This window comes from Thamnophis elegans, chromosome 2, assembly GCF_009769535.1.
Source record: "Thamnophis elegans isolate rThaEle1 chromosome 2, rThaEle1.pri, whole genome shotgun sequence".
Lineage (NCBI taxonomy): Eukaryota > Metazoa > Chordata > Lepidosauria > Squamata > Colubridae > Thamnophis > Thamnophis elegans.
The window spans coordinates 169,205,535-169,218,271 of NC_045542.1; the positions used below are offsets into that span (position 1 = coordinate 169,205,535).

A 12,737-nucleotide genomic window follows, 5' to 3' on the forward strand; every position below is an offset into this window, starting at 1 on the left:
TCATTTATCATATCATTTCATATATCTTCATATCTTCATACTTTTGCTATTAAGATATCAATTCCAACTCTTCTGGCAGAAATCACTTCTCTCGCATTGCTAAATGCAGAGCTATATTTCCTACTCATCACCTGAAAACATGAAAGGATGCAGCAGAAAACTCTCCCTTCCCTTTTCAAACACTGATGTAAAGTTTACTTCTACACTAAGTTTACTTCTACATTAACCCATCACTTTCTCACCTCTTTCCTCCTTGAAAGACAACACCAGAGGCTCCTGCAATCCCTCGTGCTCCAGGCGACACCAAAAATGGTCCCTCTCCTTGGGGTCAATCTCAATGCTGAGCAAGACATAATAGGTCCCATCCGAGTTGGGGACCACGTTCCTATGGAGGGTCTCGTATTCACAGACCTCTCCGTCCCTTGTCCACGTGGTCCAGATCTCCCTGGAGTAGAAGCCAAAGGCCTGGCAGATGAGGACCTCCAGTCTCTCGTTCACCACCTTGCTAGTCACCTTCCCCACTGGAGGCTCTGCAGAAGAAGCAACAACAGAGTTCCTGGGATTTCTACTTTTTCTGTCAAGATGATTTAATAACAGGGAGGGCCTACTCTGTCCATCCTGTTCCACTGCTCCAACTCCTCCTCTGAACCTTTTGGGAGCCTCCAAGATGTGACATTGAAGCTCTTTAGATGTATTTTTGAAAGGGTTGCATAAAATTTGGGGTAAAGCTCTCAAATTGAAAGGGTTTGATTTAATTGTACCCCTCCCCCCCAATTGAATTTGCTCAAGTGGTTCCAGATAGAAATCAGAAACAGAACGAGACCTTCAGCATTAATTTCTTGCTCAGGTAGTTTTTTTTCCTGAATAATTTATTTTGGGGAGAATTAAAGATTATTTTCCTTCTGTAATGTGATGTGGGATACTGACTGACCCTTTTCTGCAAATGGTGGCTTGGCTGTGTAGGCTAGAGATAATATAGGGGGAGGGAAGGCAGCAGAAACATACTCAATAGAGCGTTGCCACTCACCAATCCTCTGCAGAGTCTTGTTCTTGTAGGACAGGTATCTCTGCAGCGCCTCAATGCAGGTTTCCTCCAGAAAGACTTTATTTGTCTTGGACCATCCTGGATCCTCCTCCCACTCCTCCTTGACCTTCTGGGCCTGGTGCTGAGCTGTCACCCATCTCAGGGTCCCCTTGTCGAAGCTGATGAAGTCCATCCCATCGTAGCCATAGTGCAAAAACCCTGCTTTGCCTCCGTCTTCCCAGAGCTCACAGCCCAAATTCACCTGCCAGATGTGAAGTCCTGAAAGAGACCCAGAGAGCGGTGAATGAAAAGGGTCCAGGGATTTTTTCCTACACATCATGAGAGTTTATCCCTTCCCTCAAACTTCCCACTTGGGGAGAGAAACCTGATTTCTCCCTCCAATCTTTATCACACAGGGAGAAATATCTTCTACTTCAGTCAACCCTTTTCGGCTGGGGTCAGGCCTTGAAGAATTTCTAAGAGAGGGAGATTATTGGGGGTCGAGGGGGTGCGGAGTGGGGTGTCTTTTCTTTTTAGGAAAGAAAATCTCACTAGTATGTCCCCTGCAGGCATTGCTTGCCAAAGATGCCACTGGCTCTGCTCACCTCCAGCACTGCGGTCCAGTTTTGATAATTTCTCCAGGTTGGCTCTGAAGACCGACTCAAAGGGCAGAAAGGTCTCATTCTCAGCCTCCTCCATCCAGGGCACCAAAGGCTCCATCTTCCTGGTGAGGCTGTCAAAGCGAGCGATGGGCTGGTCATCCAAGTAGAACTCAAGGAAGGATGGAGGCAGCCCCTGGCTGGGCACTGGCAGTTGCAGGTAGAAGTAGCTCAGGGAGTGTGAGGGAGAGCCTAGAGAGGAAGGAGGGAGAAAGGTAGAATGAGGGGGGGGGGTCTGCACTGGAGCTCCATCCCCTCCAACATTTTATTCTCACTCAGCATCCCCAACAATTGAGCTCTTCTCTTTCTGCTCTGCTTGGGAAGGTCCCTTCCTTTAAACTGAAGCATCCCTTAAGGTAAAGGTACAGGTTCCCCTCGCACATATGTTCCTGACTGTAGGGGGCGGTGCTCATCTCCTATTTTTGCTACTTGCATTTTTACATGCTTTCGAACTGCTAAGTTGGCAGAAGCCGGGACAAGTAACGGGAGCTCACTCTGTTACACGGCACTAGGGATTCAAGCCGCCAAACTGCTGAGCTTTCTGATCAACAAGTTCAGTGTCTTAGCTACTGAGCCACCCTTGACTGACCTTAAAAACATCTGGGCAGGAGGCCCACATTTGGTTATGGGACCCACACAGCTCCTCTTAGGATTTCTAGCCAGTGTCTTGTGTGCCTGACTCCGATCATAACCCTCCTTGCCTATTGGTACAGAAGGACTGACTTGGAGCTCCCTTTGAGAGTCAGAGACCTGGCTGCTCTCTAGAGAGTCATCCTTGCACAGGGTGACCAGGTTTTCTAATAGGTGTGGAGCTCCAGGCAGGTAGCCCCCCCCCCCTCCTTTGCCAGCCCAGAAGAGGAAAGAGGTGGGCAAAAATGGGTTGAGTTCTGAATTCCTCTGTTCTGGAAAAATTAAAAACTAGGAATAGCTCTTAGACGTATATCCTGCTTCACGGTGCTTCTGCAGCCCCCCTCTCTAAGGTTTACAGAGTCAGCCTCTTTCCCCCAACAATCTGGATCCTCTGAAGGATGGAAGGCTGAGTCAATTTTAAGCCTGGTGAGATCCTCCTCTCCTGTTTCCCCCCCTCCTCTCCCCTTCCCCCATCTCCTTTCCCTCTTAAAGTCTTCTGTTCTTTCCCTTACTTCTTCCCTGCTGAGTTCAATGGCTCTTTTCCAATTATTGCCCAAAAACTGCAATCTTCCATCCAGGATGTCAGAGACGGTCTCAAGGTTTCAGTTTTAGGGACTGCTGTGAGCTCAGTCTGATTCAGATTCACCACAAGCTCTAGCTGCTTCTCCTGAAATTAAATTGCAGGGAGTCCCATTCTTCATTCCCTCCCCACTCCAGGGGAAGGATACTGCAAAATCTCCATTCCCTCCCCACTCCAGGGGAAGGATACTGCAAAATCTCCATTCCCTCCTCACTCCAGGGGAAAGTATACTGCAAAATCTCCATTCCCTCCCCACTCCAGGGGAAGGATACTGCAAAATCTCCATTCCCTCCTGACTCCAGGGGAAAGTTACTGCAAAATCTCCATTCCCTCCCCACTCTAGGGGAAGGATACTGCAAAATCTCCATCCCCTCCCCACTCCAGTGGAAGAATGCTATGAAATCTCCATTGCCCCACCCCCACTCCAGGGGAAGGATACTACAAAATCTCCATTCCCTCCTCCAGGGGAAGGATACTACAAAATCTCCATTCCCTCCTCACTCCAGGGGATACTGCAAAATCTCCATTCCCTCCCCACTCCAGGGGAAAGTATACTGCAAAATCTCCATTCCCTCCTCACTCCAGGGGAAGGATACTGCAAAATCTCCATTCCCTCCTCACTCCAGGGGAAAGGATACTGCAAAATCTCCATTCCCTCCCCACTCCAGGGGAAAGTATACTGCAAAATCTCCATTCCCTCCTCACTTCAGGGGAAGGATACTGCAAAATCTCCATTCCCTCCTCACTCCAGGGGAAGGATACTGCAAAATCTCCATTCCCTCCTCACTCCAGGGGAAAGGATACTGCAAAATCTCCATTCCCTCCTCACTCCAGGGGAAGGATACTGGAAAATCTCCATTCCCTCCCCACTCCAGGGGAAGGATACTGCAAAATCTCCATTCCCTCCTCACTCCAGGGGAAGGATACTATAAAATCTGGATTGCCCCCCCCCCCCCCCACTCCAGGGGAAGAATACTATAAAATCTCCATTCCCTCCCCAGGTAGCATCAACGCCAGATGGATTTGTAACATCTGGTGTTGAAGACCATTTGTCTGAAGAAAGTATGAACCTGGGAGAGCCAGGATGTCCTCTAAATGAAGTCCCAGCATGGTGGGGAGGGGCTTCCTCTGCTCAGCACTTTCTACATCAGGGGAATCAGCATTTGTGAAGTCCTGGAGAGCAGCCTCCAATCTAATCAGAAGCATGTTTCTCTCTCCTCTTTTGGCTGGAGAATGGCTAGTTCCAGCAGGGACCATCCTCGTCATTCTGCTGCTGATGCTCTTCCCAAGATGCAAGTGAAGGGGAAATGCCTTGCGCTGATGGCAGGGCCTCCCTGATGGTGGCAGCCAGGACTCTTGCGGTTGCTTGAAGTTAGTAGCCCTCTTCTCCTCGGGGGTATTGTGGAGAAACTGTGCGTCTCTCTGCTCTAAAATCTCTCACAGTCACTTCCTCCGCTTTGAAACCCCATAGCCCCCCCTCTTTTGACTGTTGCTTCTGCTTCGTCCAGGGTCACCATTTATCCGCCCAGGACTTGGACTTTCTGAACGGCTGCTTCCCTTCTCTCCTGCGCAAAGTTGACCCAGAGTCTTCAAGAACCCTCTGGGGACTCCACTCTCCATAGGATTCCATGTCCTGCGAAGAGAGAAAATGGAAGACATCAGAACTATACTTCGTACTAGCAATGTTTTCTCCCCTTCTCCATAGGCTGGAAGGGACCTTGAAGGTTTTCTAGTCCAACCCCCTGCTCAAGGCAAGAGTCCTTATGAACTCTGTTATTCCCACCACAACCCTGGCAGGTATGAGGGCAAGCAGCCAAAAAGGCTTGGCAGAAACAGCTTCTGCTGTACGTGGGTGAGTGCTGGTCCTCATTTCTCTCTCAAACTTCCTTCCTTCCTTCCCTCCTTCCTTCCTCTCTATCTACCGTATCTACAATCCCTACCTACCCAGCTATCTACCTGCCTGTCTCTGTCTGTCTGTCTGTCTGTGTCTATGTCTCTCTGTCTGTCTCTATCTATCTATCTATCTATCTATCTATCTATCTATCTATCTATCATCTACCTACCTACCTACCTACCTACCTATCATCTATCTATCTATCTATCATCTATCTACCTACCTACCTACCTATCATCCATCCATCCATCCATCTATCTATCTATCTATCTATCTATCTATCTATCATCTACCTACCTACCTATCATCTATCTATCTATCATCTACCTACCTACCTACCTATCATCCATCCATCCATCCATCCATCCATCCATCCATCCATCCATCCATCCATCTATCTATCTATCTATCTATCTATCTATCAGTATATCTGTCTGTATCCATCCATCCATTATCTACTTACCTACCTTCCTCTATATGATCTATATCAGTGGTAGTCAACCTGGTCCCTACCGCCCACTTATGGGCATTCCAGCTTTCATGGTGGGCGGTAGGGATTTTGTTCGATACTGAAGCACTTTCCTTTTTTTAATGTAATTGACTTCCCTACTTTATAAATCACCATTACTGTGGAACCAGTGGACGGTTAGAAACTACAAACTTCTTTTTTAACTATTACCATCTGGCAGACGGTACAGAAAAACAAACACAAGGACTAACAGGCTGAAAAACAGCTTCTATCCCAGAGCAGTAAATATACTGAATTCTACTGGATAGTGAAATATGAATGTAATATCAGCGGGTTTCCATTCAATGGTATAGAATGTGAAGGGTGTGTGTTTTATTTTTTATAGTTACAATGTACACGGAAGATGGCGTTTAATTCCCTTGTAGGAGGGGCAATGACAAAGTAAACTAACTGAGTAACTTAAGTCAGTGGTCCCCAACCCCCGGTCCGCGGACCGGTGCCGGGCCGTGGAGTACCTGGCACCGGGCCGCGCAGCGGCCGGGGGCCATGATCGCTCTTTTAAATCCGCTCCTCTTAAATGCATTTCTCTCCCCCCCCTTTGGTCCCACCCTCGGCTCTCTCTCCCTCCCTCCCTCGCCGTCTCCTCCCTTCTCTCTCCCCCCCCTCCCGCACCAATCCATCGCCAGGGAAAGAGAGAGTGAGAGAGTGAGAGAGAGGGAGAGAGGGAGGAAGTCAAGAAAACTGTTCCGGCCGCCGCTGAAATGACTCAGTAACTTTTGCGCTTGGATCTGCTTTTTCAAACCTCCCCCAATCATCATCGCCTTCCTTCCCGCCCTGCCGCGCTTGGTCTGGCTCTTTTCTTTTTTTGCTCTCTCCTCGGCTTTTCCTGCTTTCTCCCTGCAATTTTGTCACCCAGATGCATGCTGTGGTTCGCGAGTGCGGCTCGGTTTTATGTGTCCGCTTCTCTCCCTTTCTCTCCACACACCCCCACCTCCATTTAATTATTTTTTTTTAAAAGAAAGAAAACCGTAATTCTGCCAATTGCAAAAAAAAAAAGTGTGTGCGCGTGCATATCTGCCGGCGGGTGTGTGTTTGTGTGGTGTGTGTGTGTGTGTGTGTGTGTATGTGCGCGCGGAGAGAGACTGGTTGGAAAGGAAGGACAGGACTGGCGGTGTGTGTTTCTGCAGCCCCTCCAGTGGAGGCTGCACTAGCCGTCAGATCTGGTGTTTTTTTTTTCCCCTCTCCTTTTTCCGGCAGGTCGTTTTAATCCTTGCTAATTACTTTCTGTTCTTCGCTTGCCAGCTTCCTTCCCACCCTCCTTCCTCCTCCTCCCCCCCCCCCGCCGGGTGCGCCTCCTCGCTTTTACTCCCAAACAGTTATATATTTATCTATATATTTATTTTCTCTCCATGGCATTCGCGCGCGCGCGCTCTGTTCTTTGCCCGCCGAATGTGGTGGGGAGGGGGAGGGCGGGCAGAAAGGTTGGTCCGGGTTGAGGGTTCAGGATGGTCTTTGAGGAACATAAGTCTGTCCGGGTGGGGGGGGGGCATATTAAAGCACTTTATATTTATGTAATTGTATTTTATTTTGTAAGGCATGTTTAAATACAATAAAATAAAAGTTGTTTAATCAAAACAATCTGATATATAAACAATCAATGTGTCGTCGCGAACAACGCTCCCCTACCCCTGCGCGCGCTCAGCGGGCCACGGTAAAATTATCAAAGGCTGACTGGTCCGCGGCGATAAAAAGGTTGGGGACCACTGACTTAAGTAATTAAACGCGAACCGATGGGAAAAGAAAGACTTAAGCGAAGCGCGAAGGAGTTTGGGACCGAGGGGGGAGGGTAAGAGACCCAGGAGACCCCCTTGCTGTTTACTCCCCTCCCCCTTCCGGGAACTCGCCCATAGCAGCCCCCACCTCAACTTTCCGCGCTCCCAACATTCTCCTTTCACTTTCTCAGAAATAAAATGGGGATCGATTCCAACTGAAAGGCGAGCAGGTTTTAAATGCGGCTCAGCGAAGCACACGCGAAGGAAGCTGCTTGGGAAAAGAAGGGGCACATGCGCACACGTTTCTTCTAAACCACCCGAGCATTGGCGTCTTCCAACTGAGATCCTTTCACTCCGCCCCACTACCGGCTCTTACCGAGCTCCGCCCTGCCAATCCAGCAGCCAAACCCCACACTGCCTAAAAAGCACTTCTTCCCATTTCTACAGGCAACAGTCCTTCATAGGATAGGGATAGGGATAGAGATGGAGTGAAATGAAAAGAGTGGAGTGGAGTGAAGTGGAGTGGAATGGAATAGAATGGGAATGGAATGGAATAGGGTTGGAGGAGACCTTGTGGATCATGTAGTCCAACTCCCCCCCCCCACCAAGCAGGAGACCCTACACCATTTCTGACAGATGACAGTCTCTTCTTGAAAGCTTCCAGTGATGAAGCTCCCACAACTTCTGAAAACAACTTCTGTTCCATTAGTTGACTGTTCTCCTTGTCGGAAAAGTTGATTTGAGATCCGGTGGCCAAGGTATAATGTAATGTTCTACTACATCTAATTCTAAATATAAATATAAAACGTTGATATCCTCAATAGTTTACCAGCTCAAATTCATCCAGACCACTCCAACAGATGGTGTCAGGTGCTCCTTCGTTTAATAATCAAGAAAGAAACCACTCAACTCCATGCTTAGAATTAAGTGTACTTTTACTAATTACAAACGATGAGTAGCAAAGCAAAGCTGAGTCTGAGTAAAATGGCGCAAAAGCAATAGATATCATGTATAATTCAATCCCCTCCCCTTGGCACCCCATTTCATAGTCCAATAATAATTCACCCAACCGTCAGGTGGGAGATGTCTTCAAAAAGCATCATCAGGGTGGAATGCTGGACAGTTGGCCTTGGCGGGAAACTCCCTTCTTCCACATGCGCAGATAGATGGTCAGGACAGCTCCTAATAACAATCCTCCAGTACATAATGATTCCCTTCGCAAATACCATGCCCCCCTCCCCGTTTCAATGGCAGCCGAAAAACAGCAGCGAAGCAGAGGCTGACAGATGGTCTCTCAGGCACAGTTGAGGTTAGAATGGATCCAAGTGACTTGGAAGTGTCTTTGGTGCTCTATGAATGTGGTTTTCTTGCAGATGTTTCCTTACCCAAACTAGATAACTTCATGGGATGCTATGTTGATGATGCTGTAACCTGATGATGTTACCTAGTTTGGGTGATGAAAGAAAACAAGAAAGCTCAGAGAGCAGCAAAGATGTCAAGCCTGAGCTACATATATTCTTCTTTATCGGAACTCTTTATCAACCAAAGACTTTATCAATCTTTGGGGCAGCCCAGTTGATGTGCTGAGAGGCCCTCCATAATCAGGAGGTCTCCCCAATCAAGGCCACCGAAGGTTATCAGCAACACAACACATACTAAAATTGGCATGGGAGAAGAAAAAATGTTTAAATGTATTTCCTATGCAGAACAAGCAGAGACAGAGTGGCTCAGTGGCTAAGACACTGAGCTTGTCGATCAGAAAGGTTGGCAGTTTGGCGGTTCGAATCTCTAGCACTGCGTATTGGAGTGAGCTCCCGTTACTTGTCACAGCTTCTGCCAACCTAGCAGTTCGAAAACACCTAAAAACTGCAAGTAGAAAAAATAGTGGGAAGGTAACAGCATTCCGTGTGCCTAAACGGAGATGAGCACTGCCCCCTAGAGTAAGGGACGACTAGCACCAGGGTGGTGAAACTATGGCACGCGTGCCACAAGTGGCATGCCGAGCCATTTGCGTGCGCTGGGCAGCTGAGTTCAGCCTCTTTTAAAGCCACTTTTCATCCTCCCCAGGCTCCAGAGGCTTTATAGGAGCTTGGGGAGGGTGAAAAGAGCCCCCCCGGAGGCTTCAAGAGCTTCCCTGAAGCCTCCGGAGCACAAAAAAATGACCCTATGGCCAAACCAGAAGTTTGGGAACGGACTTCTGGTTTGCTCGTAGGGTTGGTTTAAGCCCTCCGGAGGCTTCAGGGAAGCCTCCTGAAGGTCCCTGAAGCCTCCAGAGGGCCTCCAAGGTGGGGGAGGGAGCGGATGTTTTCGCCTCCCCAGGCTTCTATAAAACCTCTGAAACCTGGGAAGGGTGGGAAAAAAGCATGCAAAAAAAGGGGGAGTGCCTCTCATGCACGCATGCATATGGGGTGGTCGCACGTTGCATTATGACCCCCCTGTGCTCCTCCCCCCACTATGGCACAAGAGCCAAAAAAGGTTCGCCATCACTGGACTAGCACATATGTTTGAGGGGAACCTTTACCTTTATCTTATGCAGAACAAATGCAAAATAAGGTGTCCTTGTGTCCTTTGCTTCAAGCACTTGATGTCTTGGGCTGCCTCCTTTCTTTCCTCCAGCAGCTGTTGGGGGTTCAGCAACCTCAGAGGCAATGTTCCCTCTATTTTTTTTTCAGTCTGGGCGGAAAAGAATAGTGTTTGAGCAGCACATTTTCATGCCTGAGCACCTGAATTTTTTTCACAGATGTCACCCAAGACAAAAACGAAATCAATGTTATTTGAAAGTCAAAGTTATATTTATTCAAGATACACGTTTAATTAAGTGTTATATATCAGTATCACTTATATTATTATTAAAATATTAAAATACTTGCATAGTGTTTATGGTAAAGTATACTGTTATTCACTGAAAGTCTGTCTCATCTTAAAGTTTCCCACGTCTGTCTTTCTTTAACAACCATTTAAACTTCCAGCTGCACTTTTTCTTCATAACAACATTTACTCCAGCTTTATGTTTCGACATCACCACTGACTGATGATTATTTATTTATTTATTTATTTATTTACCACATTTATATGCCACCCAATCCCGAAGGACTCCTGATGTACCTATAGGGTTAGGGTTTATCAATTATTACAATTATCTTTTCAAATTCATTTTGGATTAAATAAAAAAGAGCTTTGAAATGAATATATAAATGGCATTTAATACCAGTAATATTAAAATAGTAAATGTTTGATATACTTCATTTTAATGAATTTCACTTGATATACTTCATTTTAATGAGTTCACATTCAATTGCAAGTTGTCTATACACTGTATGCTTCTGTGAATGTATTATATGCAATTTGCTATTTTAAATGAGTAAAATTATTAAAATCCCCATACATAAAGTCTCATTCACATCTAACAGTTTTCTTCCATCATTAATTTGTAAACTCAAGGATTTATTGCCTGCATGTTCAGCAATGCTTGCTCATTGTTTAAAAATTTGTGGGAATTTGTTCCACTCTGTACAGGGGGTTTCAGTAACCTACTACTGTTGCAAAACTAATAGCAAAACATTAAATTTTATTATTTTTAATATGCAAAAATATTTTGACTCATAAAATCTTATTTTTTTTTCATGAATGCTCACACAGAAGTTGCTTGCTATTGGAAAAAATACATTCTAATAATGAATAGCTAAACAGAATAGGATATTGCATTATCCAAAACTCTAAAAAAATGAAGTGAAAAATATTTTAGCCACACTTTTTCAAATCTTACTCCTCCTACAACCCAGTGAACTGTGGGGATGATTTTAAAGTACTTATATTGTAGTTAAGGCTTAAATTCTAAAAAATCTCTAAACTCCATACTACTTGCAAATATAAATAGATTGTTAAAATGGCTCTACCATAACAAATAAGAGAAAAAAACACCTTCCTTTTGTTTATAAAGTAGTGGTTTTAGTTTGCTCCAAATGATTTAACTATGGAAGTCACTATTTTAAAATGACAGATAGGAAGTTTAATTAGATTAAAAGCAAAAATATTCTCAATGACTTTGAAAATCCCAATGAGTTATCAACTATAGGTACTCCTTCATTACAACGTGGGACTGGAATTTTTATTACTCAGCAATGTGGTCACAAAGCTGATGTCATGTGACCGGGCTCCCTCGCCTCTTTCTGACTCGGAGGGCATCAATCATGTTAGCCCAGGGATCTGCAAAGTTGGCTCTTTTAAGACTGGTGAACTTCAACTTCCAGAATTTTGAGAGTTGAAGTCCACCAGTCTTAAAACAGCCAACTTTGCAGACCCCTGTGTTAGCCCAAAGCCTGGTGCTGGGCCTTGCTCCCTCATTTGTGGAGCCCCGAGAAGCGAGGAGGGAGAAAAAGAGATGGAGGCCAAGGAGCTTCCCCCCCAGCAAAAATCTAACTGGGGAGCTGGGCAGTAGCAAATTAGCCAATCACGCGGCATGCACGGAAAGCGAGGTCCGACCGGGTGGGCAGCAAAGCTCCAGGGCTCTCTGTTCTAATTCCCCGTGAAAACTGTTGCCTCTGAAGCGTTTGCTCCAGTGTTTTGAACCTTTAAGCGCCACTTTCCCTTTTTTCTTTTCGACCCACACTGATTAGGGAGAATCCTGAAATCGGGAGGCAATGTACTGCAGTAGGAAAGGTTTAGCTGGAGAGGTTTTTGATTGCGATTCTGTAGCTGCTCTGTAATTCGTGTCCAGCAGATACGTGATGCTGCGCGGCAGTTAGAAACTACTGCGTGGCGTATTTCAGCCATGTGCGTGGCCGCACACAAGCACACCTTAGAGAGAACAGTGATCAGGATCCCTAAGCACAAACTATGAGGTATCTTTCAGAGCCAACTCTTTGCCCGACCTATGATCATTAGCCACGATCATACCTATCTCCAAAAAAGGGAGACCCCAGCCTAGTAGAAAATCACAGCCCAATCTTACTGTGTTGCGTCACCTGCAAAGTCATGGAATCAATTATAAACCAATACATTACCCTCCACTTTGAGACAAACAATCTAATCTCAACCAGGGTAAAGCAATAGATGCAATTTACATAGACTTCTGCAAAGCCTTTGATTCAGTGGTACACGATAAATTACTTGTCAGCCTCTGTTTTGCTTGCTACGCTTGCTTGCTATCGGCTGCCATAGGAACGGGGGTGGGGTGGTGGGGTGCATAGTATTGGGGAAGGGAATTATATTGTACTGGAGGAGTCTTGTTCTCACCATCTTCTGCACATGCTGGTGGCTGATGTTTGGGCTTGGTCAAGGCCAACTGTCTCACATACCAACTTGATGAGGCTGTTTGAAGATGCACCCCACATGACACCTTAGGGAGTTGCAGATTGGACAATGGGTTGGGGAATTGGGGGGAGGGTGCTGGGTAAACATTTGATGTGAATATGTTCCCGCCTTTCTGTCTCAGATCTTGCTTTCCTTTCGCTGTTTTCACTTCATATCTAGTAAAAGTACTTTATCTCTATTAAAAGGGAGTTGATGTTTTCCTTCCTTGGATATTGAAGGAGGCATGCCTGACACTACTGTTAAAACTAAACTCTTTTTTGACAACTTTATTTATTTCATTTTCATTTTCATTTTATACAATCACTTATATACTGTGCATAACAAAAAAAAATAATCCACCATAAAAAACCAACATAACACTTCAATCCCCCATACACCCTTTCTTCTCCCCCTCCA

At 45.9% G+C, this 12,737-nt stretch overlaps 1 protein-coding gene across 1 annotated transcript; it reads right to left on the reverse strand.

The window, feature by feature from the left end:
• Window positions 1–222: 222 nt before the first annotated feature.
• Window positions 223–7,290, reverse strand: LOC116502581 (major histocompatibility complex class I-related gene protein-like). Its single transcript, XM_032208456.1, has 5 exons — window positions 7,177–7,290; window positions 3,964–4,526; window positions 1,630–1,875; window positions 1,028–1,303; window positions 223–530 (listed from the first exon to the last, which is right to left on the reverse strand). The coding sequence occupies exons 2-5, from the start codon at window positions 4,157–4,159 to the stop codon at window positions 223–225; spliced, it is 1,026 nt and encodes a 341-aa protein (XP_032064347.1). The 5' UTR covers window positions 4,160–4,526; window positions 7,177–7,290.
• Window positions 7,291–12,737: the final 5,447 nt, after the last annotated feature.